The following is a 24197-nucleotide window of genomic DNA, read 5'->3' as shown; positions in this document are numbered from 1 at the left end:
GAAACTATATCATTCCCATCATAAAGGTTTTTTAAACCTAAATAAAAGATTGGTTTGGGGTGTCCTCAGATTTTGATTCTTGTGAATTTTTCTCTCTTTCAAAATCTGTGTACTGCTTCACTACTGTGGGTACTTTATCAACTGCAGTACTCTGGAGTATTGCGACACACTTGGGTTTATTAAGAGATTCTCTACGAAGGCCTGGTCTGTGATCCTAACAGTCCTGGCAAGTGGGCATTTTAGCATTTGGCTTTGTAATTGAAGTATCATGAAGGGGTAGCATAGGTAAGTAAGCTTTATGCAACTTCAAATAGCTTAGTATAGAACTCACTTAGTATAGAACTCACTTAGTATAGAATCCACTGATTCATCAACGGACACTTAGGTTGTTCCCATATCTTGGCTGTTGTGAGTAATGCTGCCATGACCATGGGAGTGCAAGATATCTCTTTGAGATAGTGATTTTGTTTTCTTTGGATATATACCCAGAAGTGGAGTTGCAGGGAAAGTAGATCTTAAAAATTCTCATCACAAGAAAAAAAACGTTTGTGACTCAGTGAGGTGATGGATGTTAACATACTTACCATAGTAATCGTTTTGCATTATAAATATGTGTCAAATTCATGATGCTGTACATCTTAAACTAATACAATGTTATTTGCCAGTAAGACTGGCGGCGGGGGGAAAGGGGGATAAAATAAATAAAATGAAAACGAAAATCTCAGGAAAAATCTGAGAACAGTTAGCATGTTGTAGGAGTTTGCGCCTGCCATCCGAATTCTAGGCGGGGAGCCTGGCTAATACTCTCCAGACAGTGCCAGCAAGCAGTGCGCTGAGACGGGCGTGGGAAACGTTCGGCAACTTTTACACTTGTTTCCGTCTAAGTATTAATTTAAAATTAGTTCAGTGCCTCTTACAGAAATCACAGTAAAGCTTATGATCAGCCCACTTAGGCACCAGCTTATGAAGTATTCTACCTTGTAACAGAGACACAGTGCCCCAGTGCCTATGCTAGACTCACCTGGATCGGATGACTTCCTGAACCTAGTGCCTGTTTTCCCATCATGTACTACTCGTATCATGGCAGTGGCTTATACGTATTACAGAAGAGAGTGCTGTTTAGTTTTCTGCTGTGTGGTAGCATAAAATTGTAGCTTTCAGCTAAGTTATATTTTGCAAGAATAGCAACATTTTTGTCTCCAAGTGACTTATAGGAAGTTACATGTAGATGCTTACCTTATGTTCTTATTTTGTGGGACATTTTCCTATTCAGTAGCAAGTCAGTTATAGAATATGTTAGCTTTGTTATATTTTAAACTAATAATTGATCTTTTTAGATTTGTTTTATTGATACCACTGCATTTTGTATTTCACAGGGAGCAATAGAAAAAGTGAAAGAAAGTGATAAACTCGTTGCAACCAGTAAGATCACCCCACAGGACAAACAGAACATGGTGAAGCGTGTTGGGACAATGTCTTATGCTTTGCAAGGTAAGAAGGAAAGGTCTGTGGCTAACTAGTGGAGGTTTTTTCCTCAGCAAATTTTCTATCTTCCTTGCTGGAGAGAAACTCAAATGTGAACAGCAGTTAAATTAATAAGAACTGGGCTTCCCTGGTGGCGCAGTGGTTGAGAGTCCGCCTGCCGATGCAGGGGACACGGGTTCATACCCCGGTCCGGCAGGATCCCACATGCCGCAGAGCAGCTGGGCCCGTGAGCCATGGCCGCTGAGCCTGCGCGTCCGGAGCCTGTGCTCCGCAACGGGAGACGCCACAGCAGTGAAAGGCCCGCGTACCGCAAAAAAAAAAAAAAAAAAAAAATTAATAAGAACTGATTCAAAATATCTTCGTAAGCCTTTTGTTTGCAGGATCCCAGTGTTAATGAAAAGCTGTAATATTTATTTACTTTTTCACGCATTTACGTGACATAACTATGAATGACAGCTTGATTAAACCTGTACATTTTTATTATTTCTTGGAGACCTTGAAGATTCCTTTCATAACCTTTAATATCAGCCCCTATCCAGATTAGATTCCAGCGTTCAGCTTTCAGCAGCATGTAACCTCCCGAGACCATAGAATGTGAAGGGAGTTTGAACATGGCATTTTTGGCATAGTTTGACTGTAAATAAAGAGAAAATATTAATGTTTTGAGTGTTTTCCAGCAGATAGGAGCAGTGAATGGATTTTTCTTTTGGTGGATGGATAGAACATACATGGGCAAAGGAGGAAGGGGAAGGATGTTCCAGTATGAACAAAAGCACACAAAATAATGGTACCAGATTAGGTCATTGGCCTTTGGGAATGAAACACACTTGGAGAGTATTAGGGGAAAAATTCTGGTGATTGTGGAGGGCCTCGAAAGCCAGGCGGAAGAGTCTAGGCTTGCTGTGGGCATTAAAAAGCCATTAAAAGGTTTTGATGGAAAAATGAAACAAACAAAAAAGCACTGCTCAAGGGAGAGGGTTTGCTAGTGAGTGGGGGAGGGCGTGTGCAAATCGGGGGCTGACGTTAGTCGGACAGCCCGACCAGAGACCTGACTCCTGCCATCTGAGATTTTGAGAACCCGAAGAAGATGAGGTGCTAGGGGAGAGAATGAAGGGTATTTGTGGGCTTTTCTAAAGGACATCCTTCGGGACTAAGGAAGGTGTGGGAGAAGGGAAGAATGTGTGAAAGGCGTCCAGAAGTAAACAGGGAAGCCTGACTGAAGCTTTGGGCTTTGAAGGGTTTTGAACGGGGCAGTTGGTTTTGAACTTGTGTTTGGGGTTATCCAAATCAATAAACGAGAGGCTTTGTACAACTTTTGTAACAACATAAAACTCAGAACAGTGAGCTTTTTGTAGGAATTTATGCAGGCGGTTGGCTTTGTAGGTGTGGAGTATAAGTAAGGGAAAAGACGGGGTGCAGGGGGGTAGGCGATCAGGAGCCCTGATAAGGAGGCGTCTCCAGAGTTGGTGATGGGGTGAGGGTGCTGAGAGGCAAAGTTAGAGACGGGATTCATTTGCTGAATCGGTACATTCAGCAAACAGGAAGGATGGGCGTGTGACCCTCTGCCTGGAGAGAGCCTGAGTTCTGGCAGCCCTGGTGCTCAGCGGCACCAGGCTCCACTCTGAAGAGGGCCTTGCTCACGTCTCACTCCTCTGCCCAGCTTTTCAGAGTCCCTCAGGAGACCTGCCTGGGCAGTCTCTGTGCAGGAGGGGACATGGCAGCCAGCGGGCGCCTCGCTAGGTCCACTGTAAACAGACTTGACGTTCTGAGCTGCAGTCATCTGTAGACGGTGAGACCAAGTCGGTTTCCTGCTCAAACAGGAGTTGCCATTTGGGTGATTATCTGTATTGGGCTTTATAGGATTTTATTAACGTGCCAATCAACAGTAATTGTCCATCTACTGGAAAGCGTTGTTTGCCATTAACTGTTCAAATTGTTTTTCTAGGCTCTCTCTAGCATTTTGTCAGGAACTGTCACGGGCCAACCGGATTAAATCGGTTGATGATTAATCATAACCAAGCAGAGACACCAGTTGTGGCCGTTTGAAGTCCGGGGGGCACTGACTGTTGTCTTGGTTTTGGTTGTAGCTGAGATGAATCACTTCCACAGTAACCGGATCTATGACTACAACAGCGTCATCCGCCTGTACCTGGAGCAGCAGGTGCAGTTCTACGAGACGGTGAGTCGGCCCTGCTCCCAGGCCTCTGTGCACACGGGGAGGGCAGGGTTCCTGCTCACGTACGTTGACCCTATGAAGTTAATCTGCTTGTATTTTTTAACCCTAACTAATAAACCAAAGGTGGCTAAATATTGGGCAGGGGTTTTTCCAATCTCTTTTAATCAAATCCGCCTTTTCCTTTGAGTAACACTGGGTTAAAAGGGGGTTTATTTTTTTAAGAAGAAGATTATTGGATGCTGGTTGTGAGGCCCCAAGAAGCCCTTATTGTGTGGTCCCTTTCCCTCCCTCCAGCCCCTCTGTGCACAGGGAACACTGTGAATGAGATGAGGTCACCCTGCCGTCCCTGCCGGCTCTCAGCTGGGGAAGGAGCCTGGCACCATTGCAGGACAGCACAGACTGGCTTTGTTTGTGAGTGAGGTTTTCGCAGTGTACCAGAGGAATCTCAGAAAGAAAACGAAAACGAGAGGGAGGGTGAAACCATAGATATTTTCACTTAGGAACCAGTAATGAAAATGTTAACTTTTGTGCCTCAGCATAGCAATTCTGTTATTTACCAGAGTGTACAGAAAACAGAGATCTGGCATGTATTGAATAAATGGAAACTCAGACATCGAAGACAAGTTCTGTAACTTACACAGTGACCGTGTGTTGGCTGCCATGTTTCTTACTAAGTTTTCCACTGTTTCCATGGTGTCATCTCATGTATGTTCAGGGATAATGATAGGCAAGCCCCAGGCCCACATCCATGCACGCATCATCTTATCTTTGGGTGGACACTGCCACACGTGTCTCTCCAACAGTCATTCTTGGAAGGGAGCTGTGGCTGATGTGCTCTGTGCATATTGTCCATTGCGTGTTGGAAACAGTTGGTTTCCGAGACGAGCTGAAGGCGCATCCTGTCTCCACACTGTGTAGCAGCAGCTGGGCCCCGTGGGGAGCCGCTCGCCCGCCGAGTCTCAGGAGTTCACAGGTGTCCGCGAGGGCAGGGGAGTCTGGGCCAGCACGGAGACCGGATCCCCCGGATCCCTGGAGGACAGGCGGATGGTCTAGGAACGATGCTGCACAGCGTGGCAGCAGCTGCGCTGTGGGAAGGAAGGAGCGGGGCTTCCTGCAAGCCGGGCACCACCGCGACCGGGGTTTAGGAAGGCCTCTCCACTGCCCGGAGGCTGGGTTGGTGCTGGAGAGACTAGGAGCATCGACCAGTTCAAGGATTTGAAACTTTTGCCGTGTTTAACTCAGAAGACGTGGAAATGATAGAGTGCCATGAAGTCACGGTGGGGGATGTCTCACAGTTGTTCTGTTTTTCACCAGATTGCGGAAAAGCTGAGGCAGGCCCTCGCTCGCTTCCCGGTGATGTAGAACAGAACGAGCGTGAAGAAACGCGGAAGTGCTTCCTTCTGACTCGGGGCGACGCAGTTTAATTTTCTCCCTCCGTCATCCAAAAAGAAAGAAAGAAAACCAAAAAGAAATAGAGTTGGAAAAAACTGCATTTCCTTTAAGCGCCTAAATGCATCAGTGCTTTAGGGATAGTCTTTTGTTCACTTCCACATCCATTATTTAAACCAATGGAAGGAAATTGTCTATTTTTGGAAAGTACTCAAAGTTTGTCAGAATTTTGAATGGAAAATTAGGGGTTTCCCCAGGGATATTTTACATAAAAATGTAATCGATGAGTCACCCACGACCTTCCAGTTCTTGCCCAATGTCAGATAATTACTAATTGCTTTCTTAAAAATAGGAAATATGCCAGAGTAAAAAATATATATGTTTGTATATTTTTATAACTCTTTTCAGCCCTTTGGGATTCCTGTCTATTTAGGAAGATCTACATGCCTTTCGCTGAGATATTTATGACTCAAGTGCTTACATTTTCTGGAGAGAGAAAGCAAAGAGGGGCTCCCGGGGCTGCGGCCCCTCACATGCCCGTGACGCACGTGTCCCTTCAGAGGACAAAGCTTGGCCGAACCCCGGGATCAGAGCCCCTGTGCCCACTACCCTAAAGTGCCGTCTGCTGGGAGGAGCGCCTCCCTCCTCAGGCTTCTTCCCGAGCCCCGGCAAGGCTGGAAGAATTCACCGAGAAAGCTGGGGACGCCCTCTGCCTCTGCTCCCGGGGAAGGAGCGGCCGTGCTGACCCTGCACCCGGGAGGGCCGGCCCTGTGGGCAGACGTACCTCCCGAGCTTTCCACTCATTTTTAAGTCTCGAGGTGTTCGGTGAGACCTCGTGAAACATGCCAGGGAAAGCGAGATTTGCCGCTTGACCTGATTTAGACTAGCGGGCCAGTGGGAATTATCTGAAAAGATAAAGCACAGGTTAGCAAACCTCTCCCGGCCCCCCAAATGGAAGGAGTTTAGGGGCTGAGGAGGGCGGCAGCCCGCATAATGTGCGGTCATCCCGAGCTTTTATGTTTGAGAAAAAGCACAGAGCGATGTTATTCCTGACGGTACCCTAAACTTCAGACAGAATTTTCCTGATCACTAATACTTCCCTGAATGGCATAAAGCCAAACAGGATCTTTGCAAAGCGTCAGCTTTAACTCTGGACACTCGCAGACACGGTCTCACTCCTGCAGATGTCGGCGTCCTGCACAGCTGCCTTACTGCATCCTCTCCACCTGCTTTCACTCTTCTGACCTGATAGTTACATGATAGAAAATGGAAATTTTGGGCCAGCACAAATAAAGTGAAACCAAAAAATAAATACCAGAGGAAAACAAATCAACAGGAATATGAGAACTTCTTGCTCTTCAATATCACGGGTTTTTTGTTAATGTTTTATAAGAAATTTTCCCTACTTGATTTTTCTTTTATAAAATCTCATAGAACAGTGTTTATGTTACAGCCATTTAATGTATGTACAAATTGTAAAGAATATGTATAAATGTTTTACACAAATGTAAGAGCATGTAGAAGCCAACATATAAATAAATTGTTAAAAAACTGTACAGTAAATTCTCAAGCACTTTTTCAAAACACTTTTTGGTGTTTTCGTGTTTTTTTTTTTTTTTTTTGATAATTGTTTCTTGCTGCCGGCTGCTGAAAAGAGTGCAGGCAATGAGTTTTGCCCTAAAACTTATTGCTCCTGACATGAATTAATAATGCTAGTTCCTTAAATCAGAGTTATCAACCTGGGAAGCATGTCACAGTCACCTGGAGAGCAGTAAGAACACTGCTTACTGCTGCCCAGTGTGTTAGGGTTCTCTAGAGACACAGCACCTACGGGGTGTGTGTATTCATTCTTTACGTGAGGTTTACTTCTCTTGATACTCCATATCTTAATTCTGTGGTGTAAATTCCGTCACCTTGTCCTTCAGGGGTGTCCAGGGAGGGGCTGTGGCTCTGCAGCTGTCCACTGGGGGGGCGGTGTCCGCACATCGGGCAGAGCCCAGGCCCGTCTTCTCTTCCTCGGCCGCTCATCGCGGGGAGCTCCCCGTGAGGCCTTAGGTGCGGGCTGGGAGGAGAAGGCAGTGTTGCGGGAGTGGGGGCCGCGGCATTCGGCCACTTCCTCGTGTCACTTGAGCCTTCAGGGCCTTTAGCTATCACAGAAGAGCTTTAACTATAGAATAATTTATAATTTTTATAAATCTTGACAATGTAAAACTAGTAGATGAATGTCTGGAGGGGAGAGGTAAAGGCATGGTGGAGGAAAAGGTCAGTCCACTTGTCGATCGTGTGACACTGGTTGCCCATCCCCAGAAGCACCAGGTCCAGGATGTCAACCCCCTGTAAGGTTTGCAGGTGTTGAGGTCACCAAGAAACACACAACTCACACAGGCTCTGGATGGAATGTAAAGAAGAGACAGAGTAAGACCAGCCTCAGTGATGAGCGTTGGTCCCCATGACCAGCGGGAGATGGTCTGTACCCACCCCTCTACTGCAGCAGGTGACGGACTCCAACCCTCCTCACTGGGAACAGCTGGAGCAGTGGGACTGGCCAGGCGATTGAGCAGAACAAAGAAGCACACGTCCAGCCCGGAACAGGGTAAGACATTCCTGAGTAAAGAGGCTTGCCCAGGCTCTGAGGGCTCTTTATCTCCATGTATGGCGATGTTCCAGGCTCACTCTCTTGTGGCCACGCAGGAGTGGAAAGACTGTGCCCGGGAGACTCTGCCTTTCCCCACACTCCTGTCCACATCCGCAGTGGAGGGACTCAAGAGATCCTGTCTTAAAGGTTGGGAATCCAAACTATGAATGTCCATTGTTTAAAGTAGTAAAAGCACTCGAGTGACTATGTTTATGGCTGAGTAATTGCTGAGTGGAACTAATGACAATAATGAGGGAGGAAGGTACTTTTTTCCTATGTGTGTTTCTTAATTTTTTTCAGCCTGTTTGATTTAAAATCCTTTTCTCCAAGAAAGTAAGAATAATTTGAGTTCCTTTCCCAAGGTCCTCTTGCTCTCCAGCTGGCTTTGCCAGCTATGCCAAGAATGCAGAGTCCTCACTGCTTTTCACCTAGCCTGATGGTCAGCACTGTTGGCAGCAAACAGCCTTGGTGGATGAGGTAAAGGTCTTCTAGGAAGAAGAGCAGGTGTTCCTACTGCTTGCTATAAAATGCGGGTTTCCCAAGCTCCAGGTTCCTTTCCACAAGAAGGCGTCCCTCAGGCGCCCCCTAGTTGCCCCTGATGGACTTGCAAGGCAGGAAGGGGAGAACCAGCCTGTCAGCTGAAGCTCCCCGGCCGGCTGTGCCGCTGGAAATTGAATTACCCATTGTCTCTCACTCAGGGGTTTCATTCTTCTGCGGGCATCCATGAAACAGCAACAGACTAACTAATTTGCTTGTAAATAGAACAAAATCAAATCCCAGACCCAGTAGTTACTTCTGTAGGAAAACTTTTTTTTTTAATTTATTGAAGTATAGTTGATTTACAATGTGTTAATTTCTGCTGTACAGCAAAGTGATTCAGTTATACATATATACATTCTTTTTCATATTCTTTTCCATTATGGTTTATCACAGGATATTGAATATAGTTCCCTGTGCTGTACAGTAGGACCTTGTTGTCTATATATTTTATATACAGTAGTTTGCATCTGCTAACCCCAAACCCCCAGTCCATCCCTCCCGCACCCATCTCCCCCTTGGCAACCACACGTCTGTTCTCTATGTGAGTCTGTTTCTGTTTTGTAGATAAATTCATTTGTGTCGTATTTTAGATTCCACATATAAATGATATCATATGGTATTTGTTTTTCTGACTTCACTTAGTATGATCATCTCCAGGTCCATCCATGTTGCTGCAAATGGCATTATTTCATTCTTTTTTATGGCTGAGTAGTATTCCATTGTATATATAAACCACATCTTCTTTATCCGTTCATCTGTCTGTGGACATTTAGGTTGTTTCCATGTCTCAGCTATTGTGAATAGTGCTGCTATGAACATAGGGGTGCATGTATCTTTTTGAATTATAGTTTTGTCCAGATATATGCCCAGGAGTGGGATTGCTGGGTCATATGGCAACTCTAGTTTTAGCTTTTTGAGGAACCTCCATACTGTTTTCCATAGTGGCTGCACCAATGTAAAACATTTTTAAAAACAAAGAATAAGAAACCCAATCCAAAAATGGGCAAAAGACCTAAACAGACATTTCTCCAAAGAAGACATGTAGAGGGCCAAGAGGCACATGAAAAGATGTTCATCATCGCTAATTATTAGGGAAATGCAAATGAGAACTACAATGAGGTATCACCTCACACTGGTCAAAATGGCCATCATTAACAAGTCTACAAATAACAAATGCTGGAGAAGGTATGGAGAAAAGGGAACCCTCCTCCGCTGTTGGTGGGAATGTAAATTGGTGCAGTTGGGAACAAACTACAGTTCTAGCAAAGCAGAAGGAGATTTTTTCCCTAGCTTTATTGAGCTATAATTGACATATAAACTTGTGTGAGCTTAAGGTGTACAACGTCATGATTTGATATGTGTGTATATCTGCAAATGATTGCCAAGCTTAGTAAGGTTAGTGAACACATCGATCACCTCACATAGTTATACTTGTGCGTGTGTGAGGTGGGAAGTTTTAAGATCTGCCCTCTTACATAGCTTTCATATATATAACACAGTATTTTAACTGTACCCATGCTGTGTGAATGCTGTTGACAATTCAAAGGCCAACAGTGGGTGAGATTTTTTAGCTTCTGAGTCAAGAGTAAGTTCAAAGGTCTTTAGGTGGGAATACACGTCCGTATCTTAAGCCCAAAAAAAAGTTATAAAGTTCAATTAAGCAATCAGTTTGTAGGATTTTCAGAACTCTTTGAGGGGGAGAGAGAGAGAAATGTGTGTACCATGAAGCAGGAACCTGGGCCATGCACGACCAACTGCTTTTAAGTTTGAAGCACTGGTGTTTTTGGTTTTGGGATTTTTTTAATGGTTGAGGGCTTCTCACCTGGCTCATGTCTGGGAGCTGCCCTGTAGAGGGAGTGCCTGGAGCAAAGTTGGGGAGGCCCAGGGGGTGGGGTTGGTGGTGAGTCATCAATTCCAGAGAAAAGCCACTGACATAACTGAAAATGATGTTGGTTCACCAGAAAGCCAGAGTCCTGCACTTCTCTGGGTATAAAACAGTGTCGGGGCATGTGGTGGTGAGCATGGACATGGCGGCCGCCCACGGTCAGATGCCTGGGCCCAGAGGGAACACATAGCCCTGCCACTTGTCCTGAGAGCATCGGTTCTCAGTCATAGGTAACATTGCCCTCAGGAGACATTGGCAGTTCCTGGGGACATTTACTGAGGACTTACTGTCATCTGGTGGGTAGAAGCCAGAGCGACTGCTGAACACCCTCCAATGCACAGAACAGCCCCCATGAAAAATTATCCACCCAAAGTGTCAACGGTACGCAAACTGAGAAACGCTGCTTTAAAGCAGACACAACTGTGATTTGCCTTGGGACCGATAGGTGTTTTCAGGACACAGAGATGGCACTCAACAAATGCATGTGGATGAGGATAAAAACCTATTATCAATAAAATCTAGGAGTGCCCAGGGTAGTGCTGGAATAGAGCGTGCCCAGAGAGGCTTTAAGGCCGAGAATGCAAAACCTGAACCAGGAAGCAGCACATGGGCTGAGACTGAGCTTCTCCAGCGGTTCTTTGGGGGTAAGACGATGAGTGATCTTTATATAAGATTACATTTTTCTGAGTTTTTTAACGATGATCTTGTATTATAATTCAAAACAATGTAGTGAACCACATGGTAGCTCTAGCTAACACTGCTGTATGATATACCAGAAGGCTGTCAAAGAGAGTAGATCCAGAGAGTTCTCATCACAAGGAGAAAGTTTTTTCCTTTTTTCTTTTCTTTTTATCGTGTCCATATGAGATGATGGATGTCAGCTGAACCTATTATAATCATTTCATAATATGTGTAAATCAGGCTGTACACTTCAAACTTATACAGTGATGTGGGTCAATTATTTTTCTGTAAAACTGGGAAAATGAATAAAAATTTATTTGACATCACTAAAAAAATTTTTTTTGTAAGCTGTTAGAATGATCTAGTTTCCTAAACCATCTGTTTCCTGGGCAGTATTAGCACCACCCATTAGAAATGGGCTGATTCTCGCTGTATGTGCAGACCTCAGTTCATCTGCTAGTTCAACCTTGTGAGGTGGGAATCATCGAAAATTTGAAGACCTTCCTCCTGGTGAAGGAAACCCTTGGTAACGGAAAGAGGTCTGAATTATGAGTCGGATCCCTGGGCTGTGGTCCCAAGTCTGACACATCTGTCACCTTGAACAAGTCACGTGAGCTCTCTTGGACCCTAGTCCCCTCAGCCATGGAGTGGCTGGGCTAAGAACAGATGTGTCCCAGAGCCCTTCCCAGCCCTGGGCCCTTCTTGAGTCGCCCACACGAGGGCAGCGTGTGGGCGTGGGCCCACAACCCCGTGGCTTCAGTGGGGTCAGCCACCCCTGGACTGGCTCCCGAGTGACCCTTTGGGACCCAGTCCCAGTGAGTTTAAGGGGAGAGCAGCGTGTGTCCCAAACTTCATCACTCATCAACCCTGCCAATTCGAAAGCAGGACCTGGCCCCAACTTGCACCTGCTGCTCTAGGCACATCTCACCTGGCAGGAGACAGAGGTGAGCTCATGAGCAGATGCGATCCAGGGTGAGTGTCGGATTACCCTCTTTTTTTCCTACAAACCTTCTTGATCTCAAAGTGGTCAGCCAGAGTGAATCGACTCCACAGCAGTTGGTGAGGGGAGGTGCAGATGTCGATTCTGTCTTCTGTAATGGTCATTGTCACTGTCGTCACACATGGGTACATTGAAGTGCAGGAGTGACCCCCTCTGCTCCTGCCATGCACTTTCTGAGTTCCGAGCATCAGTCAGCACTCACTCGTGCCCTTTGCCTCGACAAACCCTGAGCCTTCATGAAATGATGAGCCTCTAAACTAATGAGGGAGTTCTGTAATCTTTCTGTTTCCTAGTGTGGGCGTTAGTTTGGCTACGAGAGAGGAGACTGGTTGTCTCCAAGGCTTTAAAAGTTATTGCTGGTGCTTCGGCATGCAGCTTCCTTCTAAGCAGCACTGTCTCTCAGAGAATCTTGGAGACACTGTGAGCTTATTATTTGAACATTAAATCCAATATCATGTGATGCACTTTGGCTGGAAAGCTAACGTGAGGCATGTGACAGGCCCGGAGTGAGGCCTGCGGCCTTGTTGAAATCGAGCCCGGGGCTGGGGGCAGGGCCCATCCCTCCTCCCAGCTGAGTGGTCAGCTCACCGCTTCTCACTCCTGCTGCCTAATGTGGATTGTTCTTTAAATCGATTCTGTTCTCCGAGTGGCACCCATACGTTTTTGGCTAATAGTGACTTTCTATTTTGCTTTTTAGCCATCAGATGTAGCTAATTCTCAAGTGAAGAGGGGAAGGGGGGCAGTTAATAACGGAAAGTCTGGACTCAGGGCTGCCCCTGGAGTTGCACGTAGGCTGTTCCCTTGGTCCAGGTCAACCTGCTCCCTAGCTCCTTCCCACGCAGATACAGAAACATCTCAGGCTGCATTCAGTTCACTCCTTCGTTTAATAACGTTGGCTGTTGTGATTACTGATTCACCTGGACCTCGAGGAGGTGCTGTGCCTTAGCCCTAGAGGACCTCAGGCCAAGGGACAGCAAGCAGAGAGGCCGCAGGCAGGCAGAGCAGGCTGGACGCACAGAACCGAAAGGCTGTGAGCAGAGGGACGACACATGGCCTGGCTCCGGGCTGACCATCCCGGCCTTGCTTCTGGAGTAACCGGAGCTCTGAGTGGACTTGCGTTTTTGACGCTCCCTCCAGTCAAGACGGGAGACTGGTCGTGGAGGACGCGCGTGAGCCCCTGCTGAGGGGGTGCCTTTCTGAGGACCCTGCCAGATGCCTGAGGCAGGATGTCGTCCCACTGCAGCTGCTGCCTCTCTGACCTATTCCCAGCCCCGTGTGAGTCCTGGGAATCGTTTGGCCCATTGATTTCTGCTGGTTGCATCACTGTTCTCACGTGGTGTCCTCACAGGGGTGCGTGGGGCAACGTTCAGCGAGAGCCTTGTCTCTAGGGGCTGGAGACAGCTAACAGCTGCAGCCGTTCTGCAGCTCTCCAGAACACAGTCTCTCTCTGTAGCTCCCTTCTCTCCTGAACTCCGCCCATCTAATCCTAGCAGCCTTCCTCTCCCAGAACTCTGATCTGTCTCTTCAACTCAGTGAGACCACGGAACTCTATGTGGTTCCCCCCCCGTACTGAGCCTAGAATCTGCATTCAGGCAGAATTTGGGGCCATAACGGGGCTCACCTATTTCTCTTCTCTCAGTGGTCAGAGTCCCGTGATGCCTGTTGTCTAAAGTCTGAACCCATTTTTCATATATTCTGTTTTTCTCTATTTAAGGAGAGGTAACCTGCCCTCTGTTACTTCATCAAGGCTGGAAGTGGAAAGCCTGTCATTTATTTTTAAAGTCTGAGGTGAGGGTAGTTCCCCATCCACAGAGAACATCTCAGCACACGTTCCTCAAAACGTACTTTAATTTTCAGCCATGTTCTAGCGGTCCCTGCACGTTACACCTTCATCATCATTTTGTTCTCATCTTCCTCTGCGCCCGCTGAGGGATCACGCTTCCCCATCTCCGTAGAATTAGGCATCACTGTGTGACTTGCTTTAGCCACAGAAACGTAGTTGGGAGCATCGAGGACACTTCCTACTGCTCATCTCTCAGCTCCTATTTTCCGTCACGCGATGACAGCGGGAGTAAGTGTTGACATGAGGGGGCTGAAGAGTTGAAGCACACAGAGGAGAGGTGGCCTGGAGAGCGGCTGGGACCCACAGCAGAATTTGCACGAGCAAGGAGGAGACTCCTCCACGTGGAGCCACTGAGGTCTGGAGCTGTTTTTTGTGCAGCATGAACTACGCCAGCCTGACCTGCCTGAGATAATCCCTCTTTATTGAGCCGGAGTATGCGTCCACCCTGACCCTAGACACGTGTCTACAAATATGTTGGTTTAATGAAGCAGGAGTTTTTGAAAACGTACCCTTTGGAAAACTATCAGTCCACCGGAAAATGAGGAGCCAGAGGAAGCAAAACCAAGCAAAACTGCAAAAGGAAACAGACCATTGTTTTGAGATTGAGTTCTTTGGTTGATGTGTTTAAATCACTTCCAGACGGATCGATCCATCGTAATTCAGAAGGATTTCTACTTCCCTTGCCACAAATCTAAACAGAATGGAAAACAAATTAGCATAAACTATAGGTATTTGTCTACAACAGGAGACTTGGCCCTGGTGAACTGAAATTTTCCTGTGAGGCACCATCTGTCTTTGACCCTCTTCTATTACATGAGGTTAGCTTTGCCTTTTTCAGGCGCCAGAGGAAATGCCTTCGTGGTTAAGATTTACTTCCCAACCACCTGTAGAGGTGCTTTTTCCCCCAGTTATATTGAGATATAATTGACACATAACACCGTATGAGTTTAAGGTGTACAGCAGAATGATTGATAAACGTGTATATTGTGAAACCATCACCAAAATACGTTTAGCTAACATCCATCACCTCACATAGTTACCAATTTGTTTTTTATTTTTCTTGTAATGAGAACTTTTAAGAGATACTTTTGGTAGCAGCTTCTTCTAACTTGCTTCCGAAAGAGGAATTCTTAACCTTTGGTCCATGTATTACTGGGGTGCGTGTGTCAGTGAATCACATGCGATTGGAGGCATATTATGTGTGTATTTTACATTTTTTCTGGGGAACAGGATTTGCACCTCTCCTCAGATTCTTAAAGGTCTAGGTGACTCACTTTAAAGACAAAATCAATTTCCTCACCTAAACAGAATCTCATCCCACATTTCATCAGCCGAGTCCTGTTCTTTTTCTTGTAATTGATTCTCCTTCTCTTTCGTTTTTCTTATAATACAGGAAATGAAGGAATGTCCTGAAGAGGGAGGGATGAGTAGTTTCACAAGTGGACGGGAGGTAGTTTCCACTTAGCCGTCGAGGTTCAGGCTGATCACCCAGGTCAGCTGTCTGAGCGGGACACAGGATTTTAATCCGAGCCATCGTCATGCAAAGTCCTCAGGGGCTCTTGAAACTCAGAACCACCGTGGTAGGTGATGGCAGAGCAAAGACCTACTGTCTCCCTTTGGCCAAAGGAGGGGAGAAATGGAAAGTCACCGAGCCTTGAGGAGAGAGGAGAGGAAGTCCTTCCTCTCACAGCTGACTGCCCTATTTGGTTCAGTGTGGAGTTTTAGATTTTTGTATAAAGCGTTTTGGAATGGGCAGGAGAAGTTGTGGCAGAGAGAATGAAAAGAGAGGAGAGAGGAAGTTATAAATATATCCTCACTACTTCCCGGCGAGTCCTGGCACTGAGAGGCAGAGAAAGCTTATTAGACTAACTGTGAGCAAACTTCCGGATAGAAAGAGACTGAAAAAAGTCTGGCTGTCCAGTCAATATTATTGTCTAAATAACTACGTGCGGGCCCCTGGGGGTCCGCAGGGCATCAGGAGGCAGCAGGCAAGTCCAGCTGAAAATAGCCACTGTGACTGAAGACCCTCTGTTCCCTTGGAGGTGACTTCGGAGCCTTCTGCCCACACATCACAAATACGCCTAAAAACAAAACACTGGGACATTTTCGTAGTACAAGAGCCATGTCCTCATGGAGAATCAAGCAGAATACCTTTTCTAATCTTAAAGTCATATAATGGTATCTGTCAATTCTATCTCAATAAAATAGTGGTGGGGAAACTTAACTACAAAGACATTTCCTCTGGCACTAAAAAAATGCAGAGCTAACCTCATGGAAAAGAAGAGGATCAAAGACAGATGGTGCCTCACAGAAGAATCTCAATTCACCAGGAAGCCACAGAAGTAAGGACTCCTAAGATGGGGATGAGCCAGGTGACCTGAGGTGACAGCTCCTTTATTCTTTCTATTGTGCTCACTAAACCGTGGCAGGTCCATTTTTAGTTACCGTTTTTTGTCACGTCTTACGTAGATTCGTGTTCACTTTTGTGGTTGAAATAGTCACACAGCTTGATCTGCAAAAATTCTGTGATATTTTTTCGGTTGCTGTCAGCTTTTTATGTGACTCCCCCTTTTTCTTCTACACTCCCTGTGGAAACCTGTCCATGGGGACAGCGACAAGTTGGCCTCCAGGCTCCAGAGCTATGCTGAAAATACCGGTGATCTGTGCGTTTCTCAGCAGACAAGGAAAACCACCTAAGCCTGCTAAATTTGTCAGCAGCCTAGTGGAAAAACAAGTTCACTCAAATAGATAAAATATGAAATTAGAGAGTCAGAGGCAGTGTAGCCAACAGAAAAAACTGTGGGTGAGAAGTTTGGAGACCTGGTATCTAATAGCAAGTCCTATCGGGACTTCAGTATTCAGTGAGCAAGTCACTTTCCTGTCCTTTCTATTTCACCATGATTGCCTTGGGAGGAGATACATGACATAAGGAAAAATTAAAATAATTTATAACTTTCTAGGCAGCATTAAGCCTTGTGCTAAAACAACAAGACAATCAGATGCTGGCTGTGCTAGACATGGCAGACATTGCTGGTCATCCAACCCAAAACCTGTTCCTTCCCAGCCCCTTTCTGTCTTGTCCATTTCAACTGAAGAGACTGGAAAAGTCTCTATTGTAGCTAATGGGGTTCACATGACACAGCTCTGACCAGTGAGTCTTAAGTGGAAATTTGTTCAGGGTGTCTGGAGAAGCTTTTGCCGTTTTTTGTTTTTTGTTTTTTTCAATAAAAGGGACACATGCAGCTGACCTAGATTCCTCTCTTCTTTCTACCTTGAATATTGGTGCAATGCCTGGAGCTGAAGCAACCATTTTGTGATTGTGAGACAACAGGGCAACACGTTAAGAATGATGGAAGAGAAAGAAGGACCTTGCCTTGATCTTTGATGACATTGCTGAGCTGCTACCCCAGCTCTAGATGACCTACCTTGAGACTTCTTGTTTATTTAAGACTTTTATAGTTGAGTTTTCTCTTACTTCCAGCCAAAGCATTGCTAAGTACCTATGATACACTGGCTATAATACGTTGTTACTAAGAGATTTAACTAAGTTAATTTTATTCGAAAGGGAATCACCATGTAGTAATTTAATTTTTAAAACTATATAAAAAAGCAAAATTTAAGAGCAAATTTTTTTTAATTTGTATTTTGATAATTTTTAAGCATTCAGAAAAGTTGAAAGAACAGTTTATTTTAGATGTATATTTTATTTGTAAAATTTGTATTTTATTTAAAAGTTATATTTTATTATATTTTAATCCATTAAAAATTTATATTTTGAAAGTTTTCAAATATACAGAAAAATAGAAACATAAAGAAAGTATCTCCTTTCTCACACTTCCACAGGATGGGTTCAGTATCCAGCCTCTGCCTGCATCCCTCCAAGGATGGGGAGCTTACATTTACACAGGCAGCCTTTTTAAAAAAACACACACAGAAAAGACAAAACTATTACACACATCTAGTTGCTATAAAGGTCTTCTGGATGTGGAACCAAAACTCACCCCTCTGTAACTTTTTTCTCCGCTCTCTGGAGTGACAATGTACAAATCTTACTATTAAACACTTGGCATTTTCTCCATCGATGGGTCTTGTACCAGTGGTCCCCAGCCTTTTTGGCACCAGGGGCCGGTTTCGTGGAAGACAGTTTTTCCACAGATGGCGGGGGGTGGGATGGTCCAGGTGGTAATGCGAGCGATGGGGGGCGAGCGTTAGGACCGCTACCGGTCTGCTGCCCCGGGGGTTGGGGACCCCTGTAGTAACCCACTCAGCAAAGGGGTATTTCTGGAGAAGAGTCAAGGATAGAAGGGGAAACAGGCCTCCCCATCCTGAAGTGGGAGCCCATTCGGGAGGCCTGCTCTTCCTCTCGTGCAGGAACGCTGGGGAGGAGGGACTTGGCAGCCATGCCCCCGCCCCCCCGCCCCCGCTCATCTATTGGCCCAGCTCTTGTGCAGGGCTGGGGCGTGCGGGGGACAGAGCTTCGCCGTCAGAGCTTGTTTAGGTGGCCGGACAGCCAGATTATTCATTAGTCTGAGCAATCATCCCACCCCTGGTAGGTTCTCCCTGAGTGTGGAATTGAACTGAACAACAGACCAGCAGGCCCTAACTGTTCTTGGCATGGGAAAGGCCCCGCCCCTGACCTGTGACAGCTGTGCCTTGGGTTGTTTTTACAGTTGGGGCGCTGAGTGCGGCCCAAGGCCCGGCTGGCAGCTGCCACACCTGTGTGTGGAGCTTGGTCTTGGCCACAGGAGTGAATAAAGCTCCCTGACCCCCAGGGCCACAGGTGCCCCCACGAACCATCTTTGTATCCACCCATCTAACATCAGGGGTCGCTGGCTTTCAGTAGGAGACCAGGAGGAAGGGCAGGCGCCACACAGACACACGCGAGATCCTGCATCACTGTGGCTGCTGGAGCTGCTGAGCTCGCCACGTCTGCGGGGTCGCCCAGCTGCTGGGCACACTCTGCTGGGCGTTCAGTTGGTGCCTGGGAGGCTCGGGTGCAGCCCTCCAAGAGGTCATGGTCTTGGGTTATGAGGAAAGCTGATGAGAGCCTGGACCCAGTTATCCTGACCTGAGGTCGTAAGTCCAGTCATGTGTGTGTGTGTGTGTGTGTGTGTGTGTAGATACACAGATCGGTGCCTCATGCTCCTTGTTTACAAAAGAAATTCCTTAATAAAATGAACTTCAAGGCCACCCCCCTATTAATGGTGCCCAACACCCGCCACGCAGCCCAGGCCAGCAGAGCCAGGCAAGCTTCCCCGGGGAGCTGAGCCAGGTGACTGCAGACCTCACCTGCACCGCGGGGCTTCCCAACCCCGGCAGGATGGACAGCGGCCAACACATAGCTGTTTCTGTGATGGTGACACCAGAGAGCTAGAAAGGGCCTCACAGCTGGGCAGCCCTGTTCTCCTGGGCGGGGAGCTGCCGGCCACAGAGAACACAGACCAACCTCCCACTCCTCCCATGACTGTGTCTGCTCTGTCTTTCTCTTGTGTATTTCAGTTCTAGCCTCTGGGAACGAAAGGGAAGGCCTGTATCACCCGAGCTGCCGTTGGCCCAGCGTCTGCGTAAGAGGCTCAGTTTCCCGGCCGGCTCCACACAGGTGTCCACATGTCCTTCATTCCCTCACTCAACAAGGACTCCAGGATGCCAGGTGCTGGACATCCAACAGTAACTCTACAGACGTGGCCCTGAAGCCTGTGGGACAGTGGGAGAGCGGGGTGGTGACTAACGCCAGCGTAGTCCCGCCGCGGGGCAGGCGCTGCCCCGCACCCTTTACGTGTATCTTAATGCCCACAGTGTCCTTCAGTCTCACATATAAAACGTGAGGAATCTGAGGCAGCAAGTTACGTATTAAATTGCTCAAGGTCGCCCGGCGTGGAAAGCGTGGCTCCAGGATTCGAACCCAGGCCGTCAGGCTGCCGAGTCCTGGCGTTTAACTCCTACAGGATTCTGTCGGAGTGACAGTAACCAGGTAAAGCACAGATGTGTGAAGGATTCAGACGTGAATCCCTGCTACCGAGGGAAAGAATAGGGACACCTGCTAGGGAGGGTAATAGTGTGGTGGGCTCCTCCTGAGGGGTCCCGTGGAGGCTGAAGAAAGCAAGCTGAGAAGGACGCAGACAGTGGACGACAGTTCACACTGGCTCCTTGACTTGGGGCTTGGTGTGGTCAGGGGACCGCTCGAGGGTGGCATGCCTCCTCGGGGGAGGAGGGGCATGGGTGGGAGGACGGCAGGGGCAGAGGGGGGACCACACTCAAGTGCCGTCAGAAGCCAGGACGAGGGGGTGACACGCCTCACCCTGCATGCTGGAGGTGGGGTGAGGAAGCAGGCCGGTTACTGCCATAGTCCAGGGAACGGTGGTCGCAGTGGTCCGGAGGAGAGGTGGGCCCAGGTGAGACTTACCTGTGGAAGCTGGACAGCTCCAGCTTGCTTCAACACCCCTGAACCGTGCTGAGAACCCCCCCCCCCACCCAAATCCTGCAGACTGGCTTCGTTCGAAGTTCATGACCTCTGAGAAGGGCCGTGGTAAGGGAGACGTGGGGTGGAGGGAGGGTCTCCTCTTTACAGTGGGAGACACTGGAGCGCATTTGCACCCTGCAGGGAACGATCCAGGAGAGAAGGGGAGATGGGTGACCTGGGACCGTAGGGCTAAGAGAAGGAACAGAGTCCTTGGGAAGGGAAGGTGGACGGGGTCTGAGCACATGGAGGGAAGCAGGGACTTGTATTGATGTAGAAACTCTGTTTTCCCCCCAAGACACTATTTTTGCAGCTGTTTGAAGTTCGTATATTTTCCGTCCTGCAGAGCTTATTGAGAAGGACGTAAGTTCAAGTTTTCCTCCCTGTCACTGCAGGAAAGAAGACGATGGGGAAGCTTCGGTGATGGAAGATGAGGGAATTCTCTTCTCGTGGCTCTACTCTCTCTAGGAGGTATTGAGGCCTAAACTGCTGAGAGTAGGGAGGGAAGGAGATGGGGTGTGTGAGGGAGGAGAAGGTTGAAACAATTGTCTTAGAGGAAATGAGCTTAACTGGGTGAAACTGTCCTGGATTAACAGGTAGTTAAGTTATGAGATCATGAGGCTAAAATTTATAAATGACCAACTGTGGTCTTGAGATTCCTTTTTCCACCAAAAAGAATCAGGGCTTCTTGAAGAAACGATTAATTCCAGGTCTTAGGAGTAAAAAATGTACAAGATGAGCTTGATATGGTCACACGAGAAGGCAAGGAACCAATCAATCCCAACCAACTGGGGTCCTGTCAAGAGGACCCTGGAACCAACTCCCGCTGGGGTTGGTTCCATCCCACAAAGATGCTCCCACTGGCCAAAGAGGGAACGTTTTGAGCATCAATAAAGATAAGACTGCGACGGACTGGGACACATCAAGTCCGTTTAAACTCAAATATGAGTTCGTAATGAAAGTGAAAAATGAAAAAACGAATTGGTCTCCATTGGAGGATGTTAATGGACCAATTCACTGAGCTCAAAATGACTCATTATTTTGAACACTAGTAAATAAAGGAAGAGATTCCTATTCTACCTCTCTTGTTTGCGTTACCATCGGGTAAACAAATAGTAGATGGGAATTTTCTGTTCTTTTAGAAGAATTTTAGCTACAAATGAAGAAAATGATAGAATAGAGCATGACTGTTTTGCAAAGACTATGGCACTGAGGCTCGATGGCTGCTACATCACAAAGAGAAAAAGTCAGACCTGTGCTTCCTGACGGGAAGAACACACCCACCCAGGAGACAGAATCTGCTAGAGCTTCTGTCTCCAGCCACTGAGCTGTATTATAGGTCATGCAGAGAGCAAGGGAACACGCTAAACGATACCACAGGGACACTCAGCAGGACGCACTCTGTGAGGGCTGCTACCTAGTTTTCTCAGTAAATAAATTGCAAGGGAAGAAAGAAATGAAAGGGAAACCTATGTATTTAAAGGAGGTTAAGAGACACATCGGTCTCATTGCATAAACGTTACTCGTGTGATGCACACAGACTATGGAAAGCGATTGATGACATTCACGAGACACTTAGAAACGTGAACACTAACAGAATATCTGATGATATTAAATAATTATCGTTTAGAAAAATGACACCAGTGTGCAAGCTTATGCAATTTCTTCGGTGACGTTGAGGATTCAGAGTTAAGGGAGTGAAAGGCCACTAAACAAGTTCATGGGAGATTGCAGTCTGGGTAAATGAATGAATTAGTTAATTAATGACTTGAGAATATTAGCTTTTAGCTTTACATATTCAGTGTCATTAATATCTAATGAAATACTGCATGTGAAAAGTACTTTGAAAAACGTTCAAGTTTTACTAAAACTGAGGGCTAGAAGCTTTGAAAGCCAGCCTGTCAGTACACATAGGGATCAATACAGCTCACCTTGCTGACGGGCTGATTTGCTTTGCCACTATACTTACGGTGATCACATTCTTCTGAAATCCCTAAAAGGGCGTGTGGTCTGACAAAAGGATATTTTCCAATTTGTGAATGCATTTAATTGAAAACTTGTATTAAGATATCAAATTTAAGTCATATTGTACGTTTAATGAATCCCTTTTAAGGAAAGTTCAAAGGTACATGAAACTGAAACGAACCCAGGAAAATCCTATTATCATCACCTTAATTATGCGTGAGTCAGTCACTTAATTATTACATGAGTCAGAGCCCTATTAGAGAATGGTGTCCGGTGTGTGCCACACTTTCAGAGGCAGGAAAACTGGAAGACGGTCCAAGTGTAATTAGAGCGATGGAGTGTTTTACGGGGAGAAGCTGAGAGGGTTCAAAATCACGGTCTCAAAGTGTATTGCATGCTTTTAATCACCTGGAGTCAATACCTAGATCCTTGACTGTACAAAGGGTCATGCAAGAAGAAACGGGCTGTAAAAAAGAACGACTTGTACCCCCTCCCATGTCCCAAAACTGCTCTCATAAGGGGCAGCCATGACCTCCATGTGACGAAACTCAAAGGACCAGTCCTCGTCCTACTGGACCCAGAGCAGCCTCTGGGGCCCCCTTCCTCCCCTTCAGTGCCCCAAATCAGAGCACCCGTGGGCTCAGCCCTCACTCCCTTTTCTGACTAGCACTCAGCCCTTGGTGAACTCACCCAGGCCATCACCATCGGGATGCTGAAAGCTTCCACACTTACTTCTCTGCCCAGACCTCGCCCTTGGACTCCAGACTTGCGTAACTTACTGCCCACTCAGCACCTCAACCTGGATTTTTAACGGGCATCTCAAAATTAACATGCCCTAATCTGCCCACCCACCCAGCCACCTGCTCCTCCCACGGCTGCCCTTATCTCAGATGATGGCAGTTCCATCCTTCCGGGTGCTCTGGCCAAGATCATGGCATCATCCAAACTCCTGCCTTTTCCTCTTATGCCACATCTGCTCTAACGGCAAATCCTGTGGGCTCACCCTTCACAGACCTATACCGAACCCAGCCGTTTCTCTCCACCCCACTCCCGATGCCCTTGTCCACGTACCGCCAGCGCCCCCGGGTTGTCAAAGCTGCCCCCTCCCTCTCTGGCGCCACTGCTCCCTCAAGTTTCATCCAGCAGCTAGGATGATCTGATATAAACATCATCTAAGCAGGCCTGGTCCATCTTAGAAAGGTCTCTTGTCCCTTCTGCCCACCATCCTATTTATTTTGTGATTTTTCCCAGCCAGGCTTCCAGAGTCAGCAGACTACGCTTACTGCCCCCATTTCTTCCTTAATTCTTTTTTTTTTTTTTTAATTTTTATTTTTGGCCGTGTTGGGTCTTCATTGCTACGCATGGGCTTTCTCTAGTTGCGGTGTACTCTTTGTTGTGGTGCGTAGGCTTCTCATTGCAGTGGCTTCTCTTGTTGTGGAGCACAGGCTCTAGGCACATGGGCTTCAGTAGTTGTGGCTTGTGGGCTCTAGAGTGCAGGCTCAGTAATTGTGGCGCACGGGCTTAGTTGCTCCACAGCATGTGGGATCTTCCCTAACCAGGGCTCAAACCTGTGTCCCCTGCATTGGCAGGTGGATTCTTAACCACTTCGCCACCAGGGAAGCCCTCTTCCTTAATTCTTTGCAAGCTTTTTTCCCAACCTCTAATTCAGAGGTCGCCATTACCTCCTCACCAAACCAAGGCTCTTTCCTGAGCCCTCATTGTTAGGGACCTTTCTGAGGGTCTCAACCAGTGACCATCCTGCTTCCCAGAGCATCCCCTGCCACACCTGGGCTTCCTTAATCTCAGGCCACTTCTTTCTAGTCTTTTCTTCCTGCCCCTCCCACACTCAGACTGGCCTTCACCCCCCAACCCCCTTTCAGAGAGCTCTTGCCCTCACAGCCTCCACTCTTCATTTCTGGCCTTTCTTGCTGGCTGACCCACATCATCTTAAACTCAGCACAAGCCAGACCAGGCCCACTTCCCCACCCCTAGTTCCTGTCTCTGGTCACACTGGCTTCCTCCCTCATTCTCCTGTCTCTGTCGATGGGACCACCACCTCCCCATTCTCTCAACGCTGGGCTCCTTTCTGACTTCTCGCTGTCCTTTTGCCTCTCATGCAATAGGCACCAGGTACAGTCTTT

At 47.1% G+C, this 24197-nt stretch overlaps 1 protein-coding gene across 4 annotated transcripts in view; it reads left to right on the top strand.

Moving 5' to 3' along the window:
• The window catches only part of SNX9 (sorting nexin 9), a 137035-nt gene extending 130399 nt beyond the window's left edge, over positions 1-6636 (top strand). For all 4 annotated transcript variants that reach the window (XM_067701676.1, XM_067701675.1, XM_067701677.1 and 1 more), the window contains 3 exons: positions 1377-1491; positions 3573-3664; positions 4976-6636. In XM_067701676.1, the coding sequence (XP_067557777.1) occupies positions 1377-1491; positions 3573-3664; positions 4976-5023 (255 nt within the window). In that variant the 3' untranslated portion in view covers positions 5024-6636. The remainder of the gene's footprint in view (positions 1-1376; positions 1492-3572; positions 3665-4975) is intronic.
• Positions 6637-24197: the final 17561 nt, after the last annotated feature.

The sequence above is a fragment of the Pseudorca crassidens genome, chromosome 13 (assembly GCF_039906515.1).
Source record: "Pseudorca crassidens isolate mPseCra1 chromosome 13, mPseCra1.hap1, whole genome shotgun sequence".
Taxonomy (NCBI): Eukaryota; Metazoa; Chordata; class Mammalia; order Artiodactyla; family Delphinidae; genus Pseudorca; species Pseudorca crassidens.
This window is presented reverse-complemented; position numbering and strand designations above follow the sequence as displayed.